The sequence below is a fragment of the Serinus canaria genome, chromosome 5, assembly GCF_022539315.1.
Source record: "Serinus canaria isolate serCan28SL12 chromosome 5, serCan2020, whole genome shotgun sequence".
Lineage (NCBI taxonomy): Eukaryota > Metazoa > Chordata > Aves > Passeriformes > Fringillidae > Serinus > Serinus canaria.
The window spans coordinates 33,308,893-33,330,901 of record NC_066319.1 but is presented as its reverse complement, the minus strand read 5'-3'; the positions used below and the strand labels follow the sequence as shown (position 1 = coordinate 33,330,901).

The window sequence follows — 22,009 nt, the reverse complement described above, 5'->3', positions numbered from 1 at the left end:
CTTGCATTAATGACAGATTGCTAAAAAAAAATTTGACTGTTTAGGTGTCTGGGAATATCTGAAGTTGTCTAGAATACTATCTGAGATTTTAGGCAGCTGAAATTTGTTGAATTTGCTTAAAAAGTAAACAACATCTAGGTAAAGAATGCTTAAAAGTTCTGGAATAATTTCTGTTCTCCTTTATTTTTTTACTCGTTTATCATGATTTCTTATAAGTATAGTTTTCTTTGGTTTAGCACACATAAGTTTGGCATACAAATATGCCAACAGTCCTTCAGCTGTACCATTTCAGGGAATGCTGCATTTTTGCCCAGTGTTCAATCTGTAATGAAAGGTAGTTGGGAAACAAAACAAAAATTGTCTTTAAGTATGGGAAACAGAAAATGGGTTGAGGAGATGCTTTGAAATTTCTTAGGAACTAGGAAAAGGGAGGGTTTTTACAGTGGCATTAGGAAGAGCCTAAACTCATAAACCACTGTGTGGATTGACTGATAAAAGCAATTCATAGTTTGTTCATTTGAACTCCTAATTTTTTTTTTTTTTATTTAAAAATAGGTTTTCCTTTTGTCTCCTGTTTTCCCCTGACCACCCAGAGATAAAAAAAAAAAAGTAAACAAGTTTGCCTTTGGATTTTGTGTTGTACTTTGGAAGTATTGTGAATCACCTAATCATTTAGGTTGGAAAAGATCTCTAAGATTATTGAGTCCAATTTTGACCAGTCATCACCTTGTCAGCTAAATTGTAGCACTAAGTACCACATCCAGTCATTTTTTCACACCTCCAGGGATATGTTCTGTGATCTGTGTTCATATAATTTTTAACTAGAAGTGAGGTTTTTTTGTGTTCCAGCTAGAACTTGATGTATCCTTATAAAATATTTTTGTGCTTAGGTCAAATAGCTTTTGTTCCTGCCAGGGAGAAGGGTGAGGAGGGGAAGAACAGAACAGAAGGAATCAACGCATGCAGCTACCCCAGCTGGTTGAACCACATACTTCTCGTGCCTCTAATGATGTGTTGGAACATGAGTCTGCCATTTTGCAAGTTAGGCCTTTCCATCTGTACTGAGATACTGTGAGGACTAAAGCATGTCATGGTTGTGAGGGTTTGTGATCCATGTAATGAGAAATTAATTTCATTAAAGGCTCTAATTGCCTTTTAAATATGATAAAAAATGTTACCTTGTTTAATCATTTTTCAGTCCTTATGTTACACTAATCAGAGAATGGCAGAACAGCCTGGGTTGAAAGGAGCCTTAAAATAATCATCTGATCCAGTCTTTATTTGTTAAATAATATATTAAAAAAAATAGTGTGTAGTGAGGCACTGGTGTTGTTCAGACTGTCTCATGGAATTATCCAGAGCAGCAGCCTAAACAAGTAGAAATGGTGTCAAGAACAATTTTAACCATTCTTTTAGGTAGGTAGCACAGTCTCAAAGACTTGAATGACCAGAGGTGTACTACTGCTTTGGACTGAAAATTCAATGATGTGTAGAAAATCTTGTAAAAATTACATGTATCTGTGACTATACACTGCTCTGCTTTTTCTATTTTAAGTGTTTATAACCCGTGTTTTTTCACTTTTCAGCTCAGTCACTTCTTTAAAGAATTTTATATGGTTCTCAGGTCTGCTTAATGAGGACCTGTTCAAACAGTATTTCTCTTCTTCCATTTGCTTTTTTCTCTCTTTAAAAAACACCTGCATAATTTGGGGCAATCAATGTGGTTTCATGATGTCTTTCCCCTTTTTGCATATCTGTAATGCCTTTAGAAGACAGGAAAAATATTTGAAATTCCCTCTTTCTGTGAGTAGCTACTATTCTAAAACAAATCAGTTGTGGACAACTTCTTCTAGGCTTCTGATTTGTGGAAGTGGTACTTTGGTAAGGTTTCTGTTTGTTACTTCCACTTCTAAAATATGCCTTTTTCTTTATGATTAATTAATTGCATTATTTAGCCATGGCTATTGCTTCTTGGAGAAGTTTCAGTCACTAACCATAGTTGTTTCACTTCAAGTTAATTCTTGTTTTAATTTTGCGCACTTCCTTCCTGAATGTGAATATTCACTAGTAACAAGCCATTGTCCACTTGGCGCTGTGTCTGCTTAACTCAATCTCCAGCTGTCCAGCTCTGTGCAAGAATCTATCCTTTCTTGAAAGAAAACATAGCACTAATCCTCCTCTGCTTATGTCACTTCTTCTGTTCCTAACACTAGTAATGCTGCTGATTGTTAACCTCATGTGATTATTCCACTCTCTTTTATCTTCTTGCTCTTTTTAAATAATCCACTTTGTGGATTTTCTATCTTGCAGTCAAGCTCTTTATTTTCAATACCTCATCTGCTCTTTTGGACCATATTTTTGTTTTTCTTTGTTTTCCCTTTTGTTTCTAGAATCCTGCTGCAGTTGTAAACCCAGGCTTCCGCTATGCCATTTCTGTGAAAATTTGATATGCTATCACTTGGCTTCATTCCAGGTTCAGGAGGAATCACTTGGAGTACATAATTCCTATTTCTTATTTTCCCTGACCACTTTGTCTGCACTTCAGTTGGATGTTGGATGTTTCTGGCAGGTTTTGTGAACTCCTTGCTTTATTAGTGATTGTCTAATAGGAGATCAAAAGGTATCTGTTGGTTTGTATAATATTTGATTAAAACAGTCCTAGGAGTTGCTTGTCAGCTCTGTGCAGGAAGCTTCTGCATATAACTGAAGGGTAGAGAAACTGTTCCCAAAACATGGTTGGATTTTTTTTGGCCATAGAGCTAGGTTTTAAAACTATTTGAAAAAAGTAAGAAGCTCACAAAATAGTGAAGAAATAATGATTAGTAGAGCATCCTTGTAGAGCTGTATTTTTGTCATTTAATGAGTGTCCATTAGGACACATTTGTAGGATGGAGTACAGGAAACCACTGTGTTGCATTCTTTTAAAGGTATGACATTCAGCTGTCAACTTCTGTGATTGTGCTCTGGCTTCCTTTCCACCTGTTCAAATGTATTGCTCCTTCCTTCTAGGAAAGCTTTTTGGCTTTATCATTCATGCTTCATTCTCTTTCACCTGTTCATCTCAATGATAAGATAATTTGCAGCCTCTTCAGCTTTTTTTGTCTTCCACAAATACTGTCACATATAACAAATAGTCTGCTACATTGTCCATGTGTTGACGCTTAAGTAAACATGGAAGAGAGGGGTACAAATTGAATTCAACACATACACCTTCATATGTTTTAAAATTAGCTTTAGACATAGTTCCTCTATTTGTTATAAGTTTTCTCACAGCATTTCTTGCAAAAGAATCAGATAAAAAAATCAGTAATATGGTGACTTCATTTTTTCACATAAAATACTTTCTCTTATAGTATGACATGTTAATAACACATTTTGTCAAACATCTGTATGTATATAGAAAATAGAAGAGAAGAATTGAAAATTCTTTCAGCTTTAAAGTGCTGCATAAGCAGACAGTTAAATTTAAATCATAACAGGAGTGCATCAGTTTGAGGGCTGATATTAAAATTATTTTCCTAACCATAGAAACATTTTTTAAAACATTGGGGTTTTTTCCACTTTGAGCATATTACAAACATCTCAAAAACTGGATGGAATTGATATTCAGAAAATCCTGAAAATTTAATATAGGCAAATGCAACTTTGTCAAGCTATTTCGTGACTATGTGCTTTATCTGTCAAAGCAGTCTGACTCAGAGTACACATAGAACTTCCTAGAATAGGAGTAACTTGACTGACACGTCCTTTATTTTAAGATATTATTTTTACTGAATCAGTAGTTTCATAATCTAGTTATCAATATTCTTGAAACAAAGGCTGTTACCACCAAGTTGCTAAGTGACTGCAAGCTTTCATAAAGGGCAATTAGTACTGTAAAGAAAAGGGGTGGGCTGCTCACTTCTGATGTTTCCAGTATAAATCTAAAAATTCTTGTCTAACTTTTCAGGTTAATTCTTTGAAACTGGTGTGGCTGTAATTTGTACAGAATTTGGTTTTATCTTATTGGGTAGTGAGTACAAAAAGATATCTTACAAGAACCTCTGAGGGTTCTGAGCACATGTTCATAGGGCCCATGTTCATAGATTGGGTATTTTAGCTTTTGGTAGTCATTGTATTGGAATGGAATCTGGATTAAGGGACTAACCAGTGTAAATTAGAAAGAATATTATTCACTGAATAATATGCCACAAACGATTATTCACTGGAAATTATGATGGCTGCAGAACATCCAAAATGTGATTTAACAAGGCGTCAAGATAATATTTCCGCATATTTCAAATGCCATGAGGATCTGAGAGAGTTTCTTCACCAGTATAGTACAGTATGGAAAGAGTGAAAAGTAGAAGCAGTAACAGTAATAAATGAGCTTTTATTCCTTTCAGTGTAGAAGATAATGAATTGAAAAAGCAAACTGAAACCTGTATGAGGAGGGTGATGTACTAAACTGATGTTTATCAATAGATGCAAACCATGTGCTGGTAAGGCTTAGAATCTGGAAGGGGTCATATAATATATGAGCAGGAAAAGGTGTTTCTTATGGACAGCTCTAAAGAACTGGATGTACTTTCAAAGGAAATGCAAAGTGATGTCACTAGTTAGCCCTTTTCATATGTGCACCTTTGGGATTGTTTTGTTGCTTTGAAATGCAGAGAATGTTTCAAAATCACTTTGTTGTCTTCCCCATCTTTTGGGTTGTACTGGTGAATGAGTGATGTACAATTGATTACACTCTGTTAAACCTCAGTCTATGGATTGTCATAGTGCAGTAATAAAATTTAATGGTTTTCTGCTTATGCATTGCTGGGGGTTTTTTAACTCTGCAGGGTCATTCATATGATAATCAGTCTTGGCTGTATCTTTTTTGTATTGCATATTCTATAGGGTCTCTGTGGGTAGCATTTGTGTAACCTTTCAGGATGCAGCTTCTGCTTATGTTACTGAATCCTTTTCATTATGTATTCATTACAGAAGGATAAATAAACATAGGTTTAATAACAATGGCAAGAGAAATCTTCTGCAGTCTGGAATATACAGATGCAGTTCATATAGTCTTGTTGTTCATTTTGTGTTCAGTTCTAAAGTTCATAATCATTAATACAGCAGGAATCCACTAAAAATTTGCTGTATAGTCTCTTAAATTAAATTTAAGGCTGGCCTTCATTGGATCAAAGAATGAGTTAGTAAAGTCTGGGATTCCTATTAAATCTAACTGATTAGTATACTATATTGGTAAAGGAAATCCCTGAAAGAGATATTAATCTGAGAGCAATGGTAGTATGTGAAGTATAAGATTCTGATTTGAAAACAAAATGTGAAAAAAATCTCATTCTCTGAAATACTTAGGGTATCAGAATTTCTTGCTCACTCATGGAAAATCTTAAAAATAGAAGAGTTACCCCTCCTGCAAAACACTGCCTGTAATGCTGTACATTTTATAACTTCTCAAGATACAACAACCCCTTCTGAGACTTGTTCAACCCAGGAGTTGGTCTGAACTGTGTATGTGGAAGGGTAAGGAATTACAGGAACTTGAAGTAGGTGATTTTTCTCAAACAGCTACAAGCAGGGATGGAGAACAACTCAGCCAAGTATCAGTATGTTTCTACTCCAGGGACTTGAACTAGCTAATGTTATTCCAGGCTTTTGAATCCATGTTTACTTGTTTCATTGAGAGAAGTACGTGCAACTCTGATAGCTCTTTATCTTTCTCAGTGAAGTACTACTTGAGTGAGATTTTTGTGGTATTGAGGAGGACTCCAGGCATTCTTAAACAGAATTTGTGTGTTTATACATGAAATTTCTAGACAAACTGGTATGGAAGAGCACACACTGGTGTTTCTCAGGATCCTGGTATGTAGCTAAAACCCCTAGTCTCACCCCTAGGGCAGCAAATTGTGTGCAGATATCTGCAAATTATAAAAGTCTTGATCTTATGTGTAGGGAAGACTTTGCATTGGAAAAAGGGAAGGACATATCTAAGGGTGAACACAAGGCAGGTCTCTTGCTTAGATTTGTTTTATTTTCAGCTTTCTGACTTGGTTTATGAAGAAAATCCTGAAATAATAGCCTTGTTTGATAATGTTAAAATAGTTGATCTGCAATAGATTGCAGATACTTAAGTAGAATTTTTGAAAAGTATACTCATATATTGTGTGTTAGGATTTGGTTATCCCAAGAAGTTGTGGATGCCCCATCCCTGGAAGTGTTCAAGACCAGCTTGGATGAGACTTCAGGCAACCTGATCTAGCCTGCCCATAGCAGAGGGAGATGGAACTAGATGATCTTCATAGTCTCTTACAATCCAAACCATTCCAAAATTCTGTGAACTAAGTGTGAATGTATTTGGGTTTTAATTTGATTTTCTAGATTAGAGTGCTTTATCTTCTTACCCTGATCTGTAATTAAATGCATCTGGTGGATCCCCTTCAGGCATATGTGAAACACAGTATCTTAAGCAGCTTCATAAAGCCATGTGTTTGCATTCCTGTCTGAACAGCAGCATCTCTAGCAATAATCCAGAGAACCTGCCTCAGCATTAATATAGGTACATTGGGTGAATTTAATAATATATCCTGTGATGCTTATTGTGCTGGTAGAAGTAAGATTTTAATTATCTATTTCATGCTTTCTTTGTAAGTCTTACAACCGAGTCTAATTGGCAGTGCTGCCATGGGAGAGTGTACATAGTGTTCTGTTGTCAGTGGTTTTGTTAAGGAGAGAGGTGTCTGGCTAATCTAGCTGTAAAAGATAGGCAAGATAGAAAACATGAACAAAAATCACATGCTATTTTTTTAGTGGTATCACATTGGGTTACATTGTTTGGTGAATTGGAAAGTGGATAGGGTCCTAAGGCAAGGAGATTTATTCTGCAATTGCATTTATAAAAGTGAAAGAATTGAGTTGCTTGATGATAGCTTCATATTTAACTGTTTGCTGAAAGATAGATTAGACCCCTTTTTTTAATCTCATATGTTACGCTGTCATAATTTCAGATAAAGTTATTAGGTAAATATTTAAATTAATTAAATATCAGAAGATAGAGTTCAAGTATGTGTAGTACCTTGAAAAGTATTAAAAGAAACACAGGTCATGAAACTGTTTTCAATTAGTACGGTGTGTTTTCTTTATGAAAGTGACTTAATGTGGCATAACTTGTGACAACTTCATAGCTTCTCACTCAAGCTGCTAAGTGTTGGTTGTTTTTACTTTTTGACTCTTGAAATAGTTTTAAGCAAGTGTAAATCAACAGGTAGATGACAGCTTGAATCAGAATTTACAGAACATTAGATTAGAAAAAAGTCTGTCCACCAAATGATGTTTAACTGATATTTAGTCAGCTCTTATCCAGCCTAGGGGGACTGATATAGTCCAAGTCATGAAAGACAAGGAATTAGTTCAGTAATGTACCAGGGGATGTGTCAGAATGAAAAAAATTACCAAAAAAAAAAAAAAGGCAAAACAAAAAAAAAACCCACCACAAAAAGGAAAAAAAACCACGAAAAGAACAGAACAAGAAAAACAAGTCTGAAAGGAATCTGTAAAGCAAGTCCTTGAGCATCACTGTTTACTTTTATTTCTTTGGTGGCTCTTTAGGGAGTTGCCATTCTCTCCCTCTCCAATGGCACTGCAGTTTGTGCAGTCATATTACTGATCCAGGTCAGGAACTGATTCAACTGAAAAATATTTTTCTTTTCCTGTGTTCTTTTTCATCCTGCTCACTCTGCAGTCTGGTTCCACCTGTGACTGAAAGCCATGGCATGGGACAGAGTGAAAGCCAAGGCAATGGGAGGAGGCACCTGACAGCAGTACCTGATTTATGCCATAGAGGTACCAAACTTCTGACCGTGACCTCTGCTGCCTCTGCACTGTCGCTCTTGTTTAGTGCTGGTACAAATCCTGAACAAATTTATTCCATACAGTTGTCCAAAGCTGTATTTGAATTTATTGAGACCAAATGTGTCTTCATAAACAAGTTACACATTTATTAAAAGTAATGAATAAAAATATTATGTGTTAATAATCAAAACAGGAACAAAGTGAAATTCACAAGGCTGATTTACTATGCAAGGGCTTTCCTAAGCAGCAACAAGTGGTGTTACCCCACTGTTTACTTCAAATGTGCTTCTCCCCTTATACTAAAATAGTAATTTCCATAGGCTCCCCTTGATGAATCAGTTACAATACTAGGATATACATTTAGAGGAACTGAGTGACATAACAGCTCATTACATGAAAGAATATGTTCACAAGCAGCAGAGCATTCTCAGCAACAGAATTAACAGCTCAAATAAGTGTTCTTATTCAGTCACCTAAGCCTCACAGATGACTAGCCCATTGTAAAGAGGATATCTGTCTTAAAGCATTTATTTCTACCAGATTTATGTGAAATACATGGTTTATTTCCTCAAACTATTGCAATTTATTTGTCACTGAATGAAGACTTACTAAGTATCAACATTGTTGATAGTCTCAAAAATTCATTTTTATATGCATTACAATTAATTAACATGTCATGTGTTGCAGAAGTAGCTTGTGAGTATCCTATGGTGGGATATCAGTAAAGGACTGCTTCTCTTTAAAGCAGAGCTATTGCATCAGATAGCACCCTTTTTCATAAGAGTACAATACTAATGGGTGTGTTCCCATGGGTGGGCAGATGCATGGATGACCTTTGTGCAAGGTCTTTTTAAAATTAAATTAATAATTTATGTCTGGATAATTTGACCAACACAAAAGTATGAAAATGTTTCTGCCCCTTTTTTAGATCCCTTCCTAAATGCCTGGTATGTAGGGGTGTTGTAGCTGTGAAACATCACTTGGCTGATTATGCACTTCAGCTCTCCTTAAGATGAATTATTGTGCTTTAATTATTTGCTTTAAAGTAATCTGATCCTGGTTGTATTCTTATACTTTTGCTAGTCATATTCAATACCTGTTATCAGGGAATGTTCCAGCAGAACGTGACACATAAAATACAGCTGAAGCAGACATCCCTTTAAAATATAGTTAAAGCCTAGAGATCTTACTATTCCCATGGTATTGTCCAGTAATCCTTGAGCATTTGTAAGCTCTTTACATGCTTCTTTTAAAAGTCTGTTCATCATTACTGTATTTCTTATGCATCATGCTGCTGAGTTTTACTCAGGAGAGCAAGACATTAAGATGGAAACCTGCAAATGGGATAGGGCTGCTCTGCTCCCTTCCCCTGTAATTTTAGTCCTTGTATCCTTTTAGTCCAAATGCCTTTGCTTTCTTTCCATGATGTAGTTTCTATAGCTATATTCTGGATCACATTCAACTTCTTGTGTTGGCAGTCTTTGCAATTATACCACATTCAGTAAATCTCTGAAAAGGCTAAATTGACTTCTAAAGAGCCTTTTGAAGGCCTCATTACCATAATTTTTTGTCCTGACATGCTAATAGGTACACACCCCTGCACTTTTAGCAGTGCCAAATTATTAAGTACTTGTATACCTGTCCCTATAGCATCTAAATTTTCTAGAGTAGTGCTCATTTCTTTTAGTATCAAGTAGCATATTCTGTATAGCTGTGATAGTCAGTCTGTGGGAAACCAAGAACTGGGATGCAGATGTGTTCCCTTAAGAACTGTTAAACCAGCTGATGCTGCAATGTACTGCTTGTATATAGCTGTCTCTAACAGACAAAACCTTTTTTAGATTCATAGGTATACTTGTGGATTTAAGATTTTAGTTCATGTAAGAGAAAACCATTTCAGTTTTCTCAAGCTTGAGAGGACAGAAGGGTTCAGTGGGCATCTCTTGCTGATGCCACAGGAGATTTTGCAGCAAGCATTATGAACAAACAGCTCTTGCAGTAGTTAGGCAAATCAAATGACAGGTGCTAAACACTGTGTCCTAGTGGTTCTCGGGTATTCTCATTTGCTGTTTCATTAACAGACACTGAAGTTTTGAAAGACAAGTTGTTGCTTCTTGAAAAGGCAGTAACAGAAAAAATGTCAAGTAAGGAAGAATTCAAATAGGAATGGTGTAATTTCTATACAAAATTTAATTAATTTTTTTGAGTTCTCAAATGATCATGCAAAAAGGTGGAATGGGGAATTAAACCACTTATAGTGAGGGGTCCTATTCTTGATCTTTTATTTATGTATTTTGGGGTAAAGCATAACAACTTTGGTTTTAGTAGAGCATCTTACCTATCAGCAGAAAGCTGTTCTGAGTGAGTGTAAGCTGAAACAGCTGTATTTGCAATGGGTCACTAACTGGGAATAACTACCAGATGGAAAAGGTAGTGGAAATTATTATTTGTAAAACAATGTAATTTCTCATTAGGAGAATTAGCCTGTAGGGTGGGCTGTGGGTTTTTTTTCTCCCTTCCCCCACCCCCCTTTTAAGGTGGTATGCCTAACAGCTACTGTTAATGTATACTTAGGTAAGTAAGCTGTTGAGTGGTGATAATTTTTAAAAACTTGTGTTTCTAGGAAATTTCTCTTAAATTTCACTCCAGAGCAACTTACATCATATGATAACTTTATTGCTACAGTCTTAGGATTTGGAAATATCCAGCTGATTTTATGACCTTCACTGGGAGACAGGGTCATACCTGCAGAAATTATGACAGCTGTTGACAATATGCTCATATTATAAATTCTTCAAAGCTGTGAAAGCAAGTCTTTAGAGTGTGAAGAAACCCTGTGTGGTTTTTTAGTACACAGATTTTTGCATTTTTGTTTCAAGCATTTTTTAAATTTCAATTCTCTTTCTGGCTTATACCTCTAATCTGAAAAATATTTATTCAGTAAGGTGCTAGTGTGCAAAAGACAGCAAAATAAAGGTTTGTTGAATAGGTTTGTCTTTGCAAGGACTAATTTGTGATTTTTATTGCCCCTATGAAAAAATAGTAAATGCTTTTCCCCTCTCAAATAGTAATTCTTCAGCAACCATTCTGTTTAAGTTTTTTCGTTTCTAAGGAATTCAATAAATTCTCTGAGTTTTCTAGAAGGAAAAGGTCTGGGAGTGCACTGTATTTTCTTGGTGGGTAGAGAACAGAGAAACCAGCCATAAATGTACCACATTTGGCTTGCTTTGAATTCCCTCTGTCTCCTTAAGGTGTATGCTTATCTGAAAGAAACAAAACATTAAAGTGATTCATTGTTTAGAGCTTATTTGTACAAAAAATTGATTCCTGGTATTGAGAGAGCCAACCACAAAGCGTAGATCTTAATAATAAAACAGGTCTTGATGCAATGTAGTGAGTTCTTCCAGGCTGAACAAATCAAAGCAGTTATTTATTACTGAAGCAGGACACAGTTTGGCACTTCATGGATGAAATTGTCCTCAATTTATACAAATAAAAAATATTAGCCTTAGGCCATGTGTATAAGACAGTGGTCTGGAGCTGTTTTCTCCTGAAACATTGGGCAGAGGCTTGAAGCTCTGATCCAGTTCTCTCTTGATGTCTGGGCCTGGCTGGCTGGGAAATGGTGCAGAAGAGAACCATTAGGAGAAAATAGATTATGACAATGCTCCTTGTCTGTTCTCCTTTTATCTTGACTTAGGAAGATTGTCATACAGTGCTCTGATAGGAAAGGGAAGTGTTACGAGTCTGAACTGTGCAGACAGTTGTGGTGTGTAATACAAATGTGCGGCTCTAAGCAGTTAGAAACAGTGATAGATGGGCTGCAGTCCTGGATCTCCCAGCACCACTTCCTGAAACTGTAGAGCTGAGCCCAGTAAAGTAAATAACCTTTGATTTGAAATGAGACTTTCTCTAGCTCATACCATGCTTTAGACTTTCACAGTGTTCTTTTCACTGCTCAGCATTTTCCTTTAGCCACCTTGAGTCTGTCAGATAATGATTATTTAATCTTCTCTCAATTTTCTATTTCTTTCCTTTTTAATACTGAATAATATATTTTGTTGAATGATTCCTTTTTAAATGAATGATAGCACAGTCTTTACAAACCTTTTGATTCATCTGTTGGGTTTAGTTTTTTTGGTTTTGCTTTTAAGCTTGAACTTTTTAAGTGGAATTATATGGATTTGTTGCTGTGGTACCAATAATGCCTTGTTCTTAAAAGATTCAGCAGTATAGCTGGCTTCCAGGCTGGAATAGTCACTCTTGAATACGTAAAATTGTCTCTGCATGAGAAAAAGGTATTATACAGGAATATTGGTTAAAGGGTTTTTTGCCTTATGTAGATGGGAGTGGTCTTCATAGAGTTGCACTGAGAAAAGAAGCCTCTGATTGTGGCTGTGCAGTCCTAGTAAGTTCTTTAACCATGGCAAGGGTAGGAGAGGAGCACAGGGCAAAGGAAGCACAGATAATTCAGTGTTAAATTCTCTATATTCAGAAAGAATGTAAAAGAGTGTTAGGGTGTAGAAGATGATGGGTTTCAAGATAAGATATGCATTTTTCTTAATTTCTTGCATAACTTCAAAAATACGTATCCTGGCCAAAAATAATCAAACTCATCTAAATCGAGATAGTTGAGGTAAGGGGCAGAGGAGAGCAGTCTAAAACCTGTTTACTAGAAATAGCCATTCTTTGGCTTTTATGTAAGTCACTATTCTCTGAAGTAAGTCCTGGTTGAACTCTTTAAATGGCATTTAGGTTTTAAAAACTAGAAATAGATTGCTTGTAATGCTTGCATTTATTTACTAACTGTCCTGTTACACTGTTCTCCAGGACTTATTTTTTTGTAAATTTGAGGGTTCTTAATAAATCTTAAACAACATTCGCTGGAGCTGCTTATGATGCTGGAGTTACTTCTCTTCTTGCCTTGGTTGAGCATTTTTTTTTTTTTTTTGGCTGTTCTTCTTTTGCTTCTTTAATCCATAAAACATCCAATCTTAAGTCCTCAGTATAGACAGTCATGAAAGGATTGGTATTGATTGCATCAGCTGATGAGTGGGTATAAAGGCCATGTGTGTAAATTAGGATTGGACTGGGACCTTAACCTCTTGACAGCCTGTCCACCAGCTGGACAGATCGCATAATATTCTGTAGTGGAGAGGGACTTCATGTCTTCTGTCTTCAGTAAATGCTAAAGTTCTCAGTAAAATAGGGTATTTTTAGTTAAATCAGTTTTCCTTTTTATATATTGATAGTATACGCCAGAAACTTACAATTTCACAGAGTTTAAATTTTTTAAATGGAGTCAACCCGGTCATATTTTTTCTGTGGAATTATGAAAGCATTATTCACTAAAATGAATACTTTTGAGGGATCAATTTTGTAATTTAAATCTCTGGGCAAAGTTGTTGAAGCTTAACCTAATTGACAAAACCTGCAACTTTAAATGAAAATTATTTTCTTCAGGAAGTTTTTACCCTTTTTTGTTGGTCAGCTCTCATCATACGGTCTTTGAATTTTAAGTCTAAAAAGTAGCTAGGTGGATCTATAAGTATACCTTTCTCTTAATGCTTTTAAGTTCAGAAGTCAATACATGTAAATTACATTCTTAATGTTATGACTTCTTAGTTCTTAGTTGATTGTTATGAGTAGACTTATGAGTTCTTGGTTGATTGTTTGATCAAATTTAATTTCAAAGGACATTAGGCAGTAAACTTTTTTTTTAAATTGACTTAATTTCTGTATCATTAATTGATTTACCAGGAAATTACTAGTCTGCAGTGAAAATACATGGCATTACTAATAGGAGGTGAAGAAAGTAGTGTTAATTTACTTTATCATGGTGTCATTGGAAAGGCTTTTTTAGTCTATTGGAAGAATATAAAAATCTGGGGCGATAATTAACTTTATATATTTGTACCCTTGCAAATATTGCTGTTATAGAGACTGAAAACAAAGAGGCATAGGATGCAGTAAAATTTTGAAGTATCTTCTAAAATATGTCCTTAATTCATGTAGAATAAGCAGAAATAGTTCATGGAATATCTTAGGGGAAGTGCTTTGATGTGCCTGCTGATCAGTGTTCAGAATTCACTTTCTGAATTGCCATAGCTGAATATGAGTGCATGTGTTGCAGGGATACTGATTTGCTTTGTGAAGGTATTACTCAGGACACAGTCTCATGTTTTTGTCTGCAGCTATTAATAATTTCAGTAATGCAACTGTGTTTTCCTTTAAATTTGTATAGTAAAATTTTATGTTGGACTTTTTTATTTTGGAAAAGCCAATTATTGTTTTTTGAGGAGAACACGTCTAGATGCCTTTCTCAGTATCTACCACTCTAACGGTTTTTTATGTTCATGACTTTTGGCATGAACATAAATAGAAATAAGTAGAAATAATTAGAAATAATTTTATTTCACAAAGAGTAATGGCTTAAGGAAACTGAAAAACCTGTGGAGGTATTATTGCTACTACTGTAGCTCAAGATAAAGCCATTCTGTTCGTGTCTTAAACCGCAAATTTTAGTGTAGTTCCAAGCCCATGAAAAACACATTGATCCATTTAAACTAAGCAATTTACAGTCAAGATGACAGATTTTCTTCTTTGCTGCACCGTTTGCCTGGTTTTATCAAAGAGTATTTATGGATGACTCTAACAGGTTAATTTCAGGACAGCCTTCATGGACTAGGCAGCAGACAAGCCAACAGTCATGGTGATTCTAACTGTGCAGTGGGAAGAAGCTCTTAGCAAATTTACAAGCTATGAGGCTTAAAATAATAGATTATATTAATACTGTGTATTAGAGGGCAGAAAAATCAAGCAAATGCTCTACTATACATAAAACTTCAGAAGAGACTGAGGACCTTTTCTTTCAGGATGGGAATTTTCTGTATTAGAGGTATATGAAGCAGAGAATAAAAAAAAACTCCCAAGAAGTCATAACCAACTGACAAAACCCCACTTTTTACAAAGACAACTGCAAAAATACAATACAAAATGCATGTAAGTTGCATAGTAATAAATTTCATTCAAGAAAAATAGCAATTGTTTTGTATATGTTGAAAATCCAGTTGTTAGTCCTGGTGTTTGGAGATTCTTCTGTTTCTTTAAATGTTTAATTTTGAATGGAGGGAAGAGAGAAAAAAATTGTAGTCTGGTAGAAATACTGTAGGTTTTTTCTTTTACTTTATTCCCCTACCTTAAAGTGCTTGCAGTTTTTACAGAGTGGTGGGCACAGTAAAAATGACTGACATAAATGTTAAGAATATAGAACTTGATCAGAAGTAAATGCTGACAGCAGGAGGGCAGTTAAGTTGAATAACAGAGTTATTTCTGGTTAGTGTGTAATTTCTTTGTATTTTTAGAGTTCATTCAAGCTCTCACTATAAACTTACGGAAAAACTACTTAAATTGAAAATTGCAAATCAAATTTAGTTTGCAAATCTGCTCAGTAGCACTGAGCCCTTAAACACTATGTTTGGTCTGATATTAAGTGTTAGAGCCTAAGCTTTCAATAATTAAGTAAAGCTAAAGTAAAATATTGGTGCAGGTGAAAATTGTGTTGCGTAAAACTGACACTAAAAGACAGAATATCTATAGCTCATTACATTAATGTTCTACATTACAGCAGGAAATTGATGCTTGTAAAGGAATTTATGAGTACCTGAGTAGACCTAATATACTCACTGAGGTGGGAATAGAGTTGTGTAGCACAGCTTTCATTGTCCTTTTAGGCAGATGGGGTAATTTGTGTAGCAGAGGTGGAACTATGAGGGGGAGGAAGAGCTGAGAGGAGCACGGGGCTCAGAGGTGTGATTCTGTGGCTCAGTGTCATAATGGGTTGGCTGCTGGTGGCATGGTGGGTGTGGAAGCTGATCCCACAGCCAGTCCTGGTTCATTTCCTTTTCCATTACTAGGATAACAGATGTGCTGTGTCCCTCAGGTTTGCAGGTGGTATCAAATTGGAGGGGGGGGGGATGTAGGACTTTCAGTAACGTGGCTCTAGATGTGGGAATGGGGACACAAAAAGGGACTTCTGATGTTTGGCCAAGACAAGCGCGAAATCCTGCACCTGGGCTGGAAAATAATCCACTGCCTGGGGTGGAGGACTGCCTGTCAAGTCTGGAGAGGAGAGGAAATTAAACACCATAAGAAAATGAAGTTCTTCATTTGGTTTGCTATCTTTGGCAATTAAGTAATTAACAACCATAATCACTGAATGATTATGGTTGTGCCATTTTGAGCAGGGGCTTGACTAGGTGGTGACCTTGAGAGTTCAGATTCACTTTTGAGATCCTAAATTGTAAAAATGAGCAGGCAGCTATGAAGAAACTCTAGCATGTTTTGACAAAGTAATTCCAGTCTGTCATGAAATCAGGAATGTTTTGGTAATCTGGGTGCTGTGTACAGGCTTCTTAAAGTTTCATGATGGAATTGGTTCAAGAAGCATAAACTTCTCTGCAGAAAGAGCAGAGTATTAGATTCAGATTAAATTGCTGTCAGCAAGCTGGATGCTTTCTAAGACTGTCACATACCAGTGGACATTTTTTTCCTGAAGATTGAATTTCGATATCTCTGTTAGTCCTGAATTGACTTTTTTTTGAATGACAAGTACAATAATTAAGAACTAGGATGCTGGTAAATGCAAAACATCTAGTGAGAGATGAAAGGTTCTATTATAAAAAACCTAACTTTGTTTTATACTTGTTCCTGATAAGTATCTCAAAAGTATCTCTGCTCAATCATTAATGAGTTGGTTATCTTTTCCAGAATTTAGCAGTGAGTTAAGGCAAGATTGGAACAATATTATGCTCTGAAAGAAGTTGCATTTGATTTTAATTTTCCAGAGTAATTTCCCTTGTGAGGAAATCCCACAGTCAAGTCCTACTTATTAAAGTTGGTATTTGAATCTTACTTTGCTTTTCAGCGGTGGATGTTACATGTTAATTCTGGAACTATTGGATGGACATGGTTTTATTTGGTGTGTTTCTGTATCCTGCTGTAGAATGGGTGGCCCTGATGTGTTCCCCTTTAGGTTAAGTGCAGCAAAAGACATATGAAAGTGAACACAAATTACCCATTTTCTCAAGATTCAGGCAACAAGTAGGTCCTAGCCTTCTCAACAGATTATGGTAGAGAAGTAGCCTCATTTAGGGTCTTCCATTTTAAACAAATCAGAAAAATTATTTTCATCTGGTCTAGTTTGAACCTTCTAGTGTCTGGCTGGAAGAAATCAAATGCATTTTCCATTTCAAGTGTGTTTCCAGAGTTTCTTGTGAAACATGCAGCATGTTATATGTGATCCACTCTGTTACCTCCAATGCATTGCAAAGGACTGAAAAAAGTCATTCACGAGATGATAAAATGTCATGAGACAAAAAGCTGCAATGTCAGATTTCATTTTTCAGGTTGTACATGTCTTTCAGTCTGCTTGTGTTTAGAGTTCATAAATTCAAATATATGGTTTTAGAAAACCTGCCAATATTTTTTGTGGGTTTTTTCACATTTTCACAGTCTTTCAAGGTACCAAATTTTTCTTATCATATACTGGTTTGCACCTCAATTTCTACTTTAGGAAGTCTGAAAATCAGCTAGAAGGGTTAAGTACAGGGAGATGTAATGAGCAGTTCATCCACTGTAAAATTAATCCCTCTTGTTGCATTTTGCATGAATACATAGTGATGAAAGTAGGAACAAACCTTCAGGACATTATAGTGTTGCTTGTAGTATCAGTTCTCTCTGTGTTCAGATTGTTGACAATTTTTCAGCATTTCTTCATACCCAGAGTTTGTTCTTATGGCCTTTCCTTTTCTTTTTTTTTTTTTTTTTTTAACCCCTCCGCTCTTTAAAGTGATTCTACTGTATTTCTCCTGGTTTGGAGAATTTTCTGTCCTCCAGATGCTAATATGGTTTAGGGCTTTACTGTAGTAACATTGTAGTTTTCGTCTCCTGAATTTTGGAGGAGCCTTTTTAAATTTGACTGCAGTACTACTAAATTCTCTGTAGAACCACCCACCAAGGCAGCAGGCAGCTCCATCCATTATTGATCTTCTACCAACATTCACAGCTTGGCTAGAAGCTAGAGGGGGCATGTCTGGTGTCTCAAGTTCAAACTGCTGAGTGTCCTAGATAGTGAAACTACTTTAAATATTTGAGATTATAGATCTCTCTGATCCAGACTTTTTATATGTTTCAAGCCTGTTCTTTGGGCATTTTTTTCTCTGTTCACAGTCTTTCAAACTGTTGCATTTATCTGATTCAGATTATCTTTAGTTTTACCCTTTTGAGTGTAGCAGAAATCCGGATCTGAGGAGCAATTCTTTTTTTTTCCTTCCACCTGTTTTTAATTTGGCTATAAATATAAATGTATTACTAATACACAAAATCTGCAGAAGAGAATAATTGGATTTTCCCCTCTCAAGGGATGTTATTAGTGTACTGTGTCTAGGAACACTATGGATATTGCTTTACAAAAAGTATGCATCCCTCAGTGTAAGTTTCCTTTACCTTATCATTTCTGTACTGTCAACTCATTTGTACTTTCACTGGCTGTGTTCTGGTAGGAAATTGGTCTAATACAGTCAGGGAAAACACATACTTTCAAATAATTCATACTTATCTACTTGGGCAGATAAAATCCTATTGTTCAGGTACTTCAAAATAAACAAGCAGTAGTGCTTTTAATAGACATGGGTTTATTTTTGGCTTCATGTTAGTTTTTTGTTTCAGATTGGGGGTTTTTTATAATTATTACTTGGTAGAGCAAAATTGGAATGTACATCTGTAGTAGTAGCTTCTGTTGTTGGCATTTACAGATGATGGACAAAATTAGTTCAGTCCATGTAGACTTGTTGAATAACACTTCAGTATTAACCTGGAGCCCAAAATAAAACTCCAGAATGTTTCCAAACTGAAATTTATTTTCTCTTTTGGCTTTATATCACATTTCAGCTGTACCTTTAGGTACCTCCCCACTGATATGTTTCTAGGGTGTTTATTGCTTTGGGGATGTGCGTATGTGTGTGCTTCAATTTCTTCATAGCTTTAAGTGGTTGAAGATAAGCAAAAGCTGGGGATTTTGGCTTGGATGGCTGCATCTGCTCAGGGAAAGTATTTTAGTAGCAGTCTCATCTGCTGTATTTTAGGTCATTGATTAAGTACAAAATCAAGAAAAACACAGTTTTCTAAGTAACTTTAAAAGCTCCAGTAAACCTTCTACCCTGTTACAATAGGATTCTCTTGGAATGTAGGGTCTTAAAAGTTGTTGGCCAGTTTGTTTCAGAACCTGGAGCCTCTCAAGTTATCTGAGCAAGCTTAAAAATGAAGCACTATTTGTTAAATGTCATGCTCCTTGTATGAGTTACTGAGTAACAAATTCAGGCTTTAATTTTCCAGAGCCTCTTCCTGCCTCTCAGGACACTTGCTGTGAAATTCAAACATTGTTTTCATGCTGGTGAGGTAATTCCTAGTGTACTCTCTGCTAAGGATGCACATCTGTTAACTTGCAGGGGAATGATGCCAAATTCCACTTAAGTTGACAAGTACTTTTGTGGTATTGATTTTAATCGGTTCCTCACAGTCTCAGGTGCTGAAATCACCAATTTGTGATAAAAAGACAACCCACCCATGTATTCACTATGGTCTGTGTCTTCAGCATTGATTCCTCAGCTAAACTGAAGTGAGATTTTCTGCAGTGTGCATACATGCTTACAAGGTGATTTTAAAGTATGCTTGCTGTTCAGCAAAGTCTGTGTAGAATGCTGCCTTCCTTTTTAGGAAAGGAGAGCAAAGAAGATCAAAAGTATAAGTGACCAGAAAAATAGAGTGAACTGAAGTTCTCAATCACCAGATATTCTCCAGTTTAGAGATGAGGCTCTCTCATGCCAGTACAAGGCAAACTACTAAAATAAAATGCTCTAGGTCAGGATCAGCCAGAGCTCTATTCTAATTGGGAGGTCCCTGAAAAAGATTTCGGTGTCTGGGTTGTAAGAAATTTATCATTCTTCCCTGGAACGTGGCTGGAATATCTATTATCTTCCCTACAGTGTCCCTGCTTTGGTAGATCTGCCTGAGCACCATGCTGTCCTCTCAACTAGGTTTTAACTAAAAACATACACAATAAATCTGCTGGTTTTGACTAGAAATATTTTGAGTCCTCAAATGCAGCTGACTATGTGCAGGAAAAAGGAGGTGGGAAAAGTTTGAAAGTTGGCTGCTTTGCAATATGAAGTAGTAAAAGGCAATTCAAACAAAACCTGGAAGTTCAGTCATCATTCTGGAAGTGAGAATGTGTTTAATAAGATTCCTTTGCAGATATTTGCAGTAAGCAGAAGCTTTCTCTCTGGCGACAAAATGAAGTCTGCTATTCTTGCCACTGTTACCTGCAATTGTCTCTATAACTGCCACTATGAAAAGGAGTTGCCTTGATATCAGTAACTTAAACTATATTGCTGTAGTATTTGAAGAATAATTCAAGCAAATTATTAATTTGAAACTGAAAAATTTCGATATTTATAGCTTTAAAATTTTGATAGAACTGAAGGATGAGTCTTCTGCAATGGATATGGTTGATGGGGGGTTCAGGTGTTTGAATAGTCATAAAATCTGTTTCTGAGGATAATTGTTTACATGGTTCTGTGAAAAATAAATATTTCCAGGGGAGGAAACCAAAGGCAAGGCATTCTGCCTCTAAGCAGCAGTTTTTTATTAATACAGTCATGTTGTAAGACTCTCATTTCAGGCTTATAACACTTTATGGTGTCATACACGTTAACAAAAAAAAGTATTTTTTCACTGCAACTCAAAGCAATATTTTTTTTTTCATTTAAAGTCACCAGAACACTTTTTTATCTAGTCCTTTATCTTGGGAAGATAGAGCACATATCTTAACCTGAATTTCCAGGTTAACAAATTTTTTTAGCACTTGATTTTCATTTTGCTAGTTAACAGATAAAGGTAACTTGCATGTAGAAAGAAGATTTATTACTTATATAAAACTTCATTTCAAACAATGTATGAATATACATTAATTAAGAGAAAGGCATTTAATACATTTTTATCTTGAAGTATGAGGCTGGCAGCTTGTTATGGGCAGTGATGCAGTAGAACTGATTTAAGCAGGCAGCTGATGCATATTGTGGTCTGAACTACTGGGAAGGGCTGTGGGAAAACCAGGATTTGTTTAGACTTAGGACTAGTTTGCCTCTTTTATATCTGAAAGCTTCTCTTTCTTCCAATTTGATGTCAAAACATGATGCTGTGCCTAAAGAAACAGAAGGAATTAATGTTTGGTTACACTGCTGTGTATTTAGGGCCATTTACATCCTCATGTCCTACTTGGCAAGTGGAGAAGGTGGGATTGTGCTGCTTGTCCCTGCTTTCAGCTCCTTAGATCCCAGATGGTGAGAAACCAGCACTGTCAAATGAAGGAAAGAGGAAATATGGGCAAAAATAGGAGATGCCATTCTGAGAAGTCAGGCTTCAACTTACGAACATTTTGACACCTGGCAACACTTGACCAGCAAGCAGGAGTTTAAACTTGACCCAGTTTTAGCTGGTTTTGTTTATTTTCAGTGAGGCTAGCTGTCTTTTGCTGCAAACATATCCTTTCTTTTCTCTGTGCCTAAAAAAAATTATTCCTGGAAGTGGCAACATAAGTGTAAATTCTTTTTGCCAGTCTTCTCAGAGCATCCCTTTGTATAGTATATAGATCATTGAGGGTCTAAGAAGTGTGGCGGGTGTCCAAGAGGTAATAGTGGGAAGGCTCAAAGTTCTGGAATTAATTCAGACTACACATTAAATCAGTATTAGTTGAAACTGTTCTGAGAAAACATGAAACACTACAAGTTTTGGTGCTCAAACTCAGAGCTGGAATTGGTAGGTAGCAAAGCTCACAACCATCATGTAAAGCAGACTGCAAACAGTTTTCCTAAAATTCAGTGTCATGTATATCTGGCTCTTACTCCTCATGACCTAAGTAAGTCAGAATGCACCTGTTTGTTCCATTTTAATTCTCAGCTTAATTTTTCTGATTGTCAGAAAGGTTTTTCTGACTGTGGGAAAATCTGGAAGTTGCTTGCCAGGACCATACTTTGGGGACCATGTGACCTGAACAGTAGTAGCTTGGACTAGCCTTGCAGAACAGAGCAATACAGGCTTCTGTAATCATAAG

General features: G+C 36.1%; 1 protein-coding gene across 1 annotated transcript in view; it reads left to right on the top strand.

Moving 5' to 3' along the window:
- STXBP6 (syntaxin binding protein 6) overlaps positions 1–22,009 on the top strand; it is a 57,684-nt gene that overhangs the window by 9,080 nt on the left and 26,595 nt on the right. The window contains exon 2 of the mRNA XM_018907473.3: positions 7,730–7,830. Within this exon, the coding sequence (XP_018763018.1) occupies positions 7,730–7,830 (101 nt within the window). The remainder of the gene's footprint in view (positions 1–7,729; positions 7,831–22,009) is intronic.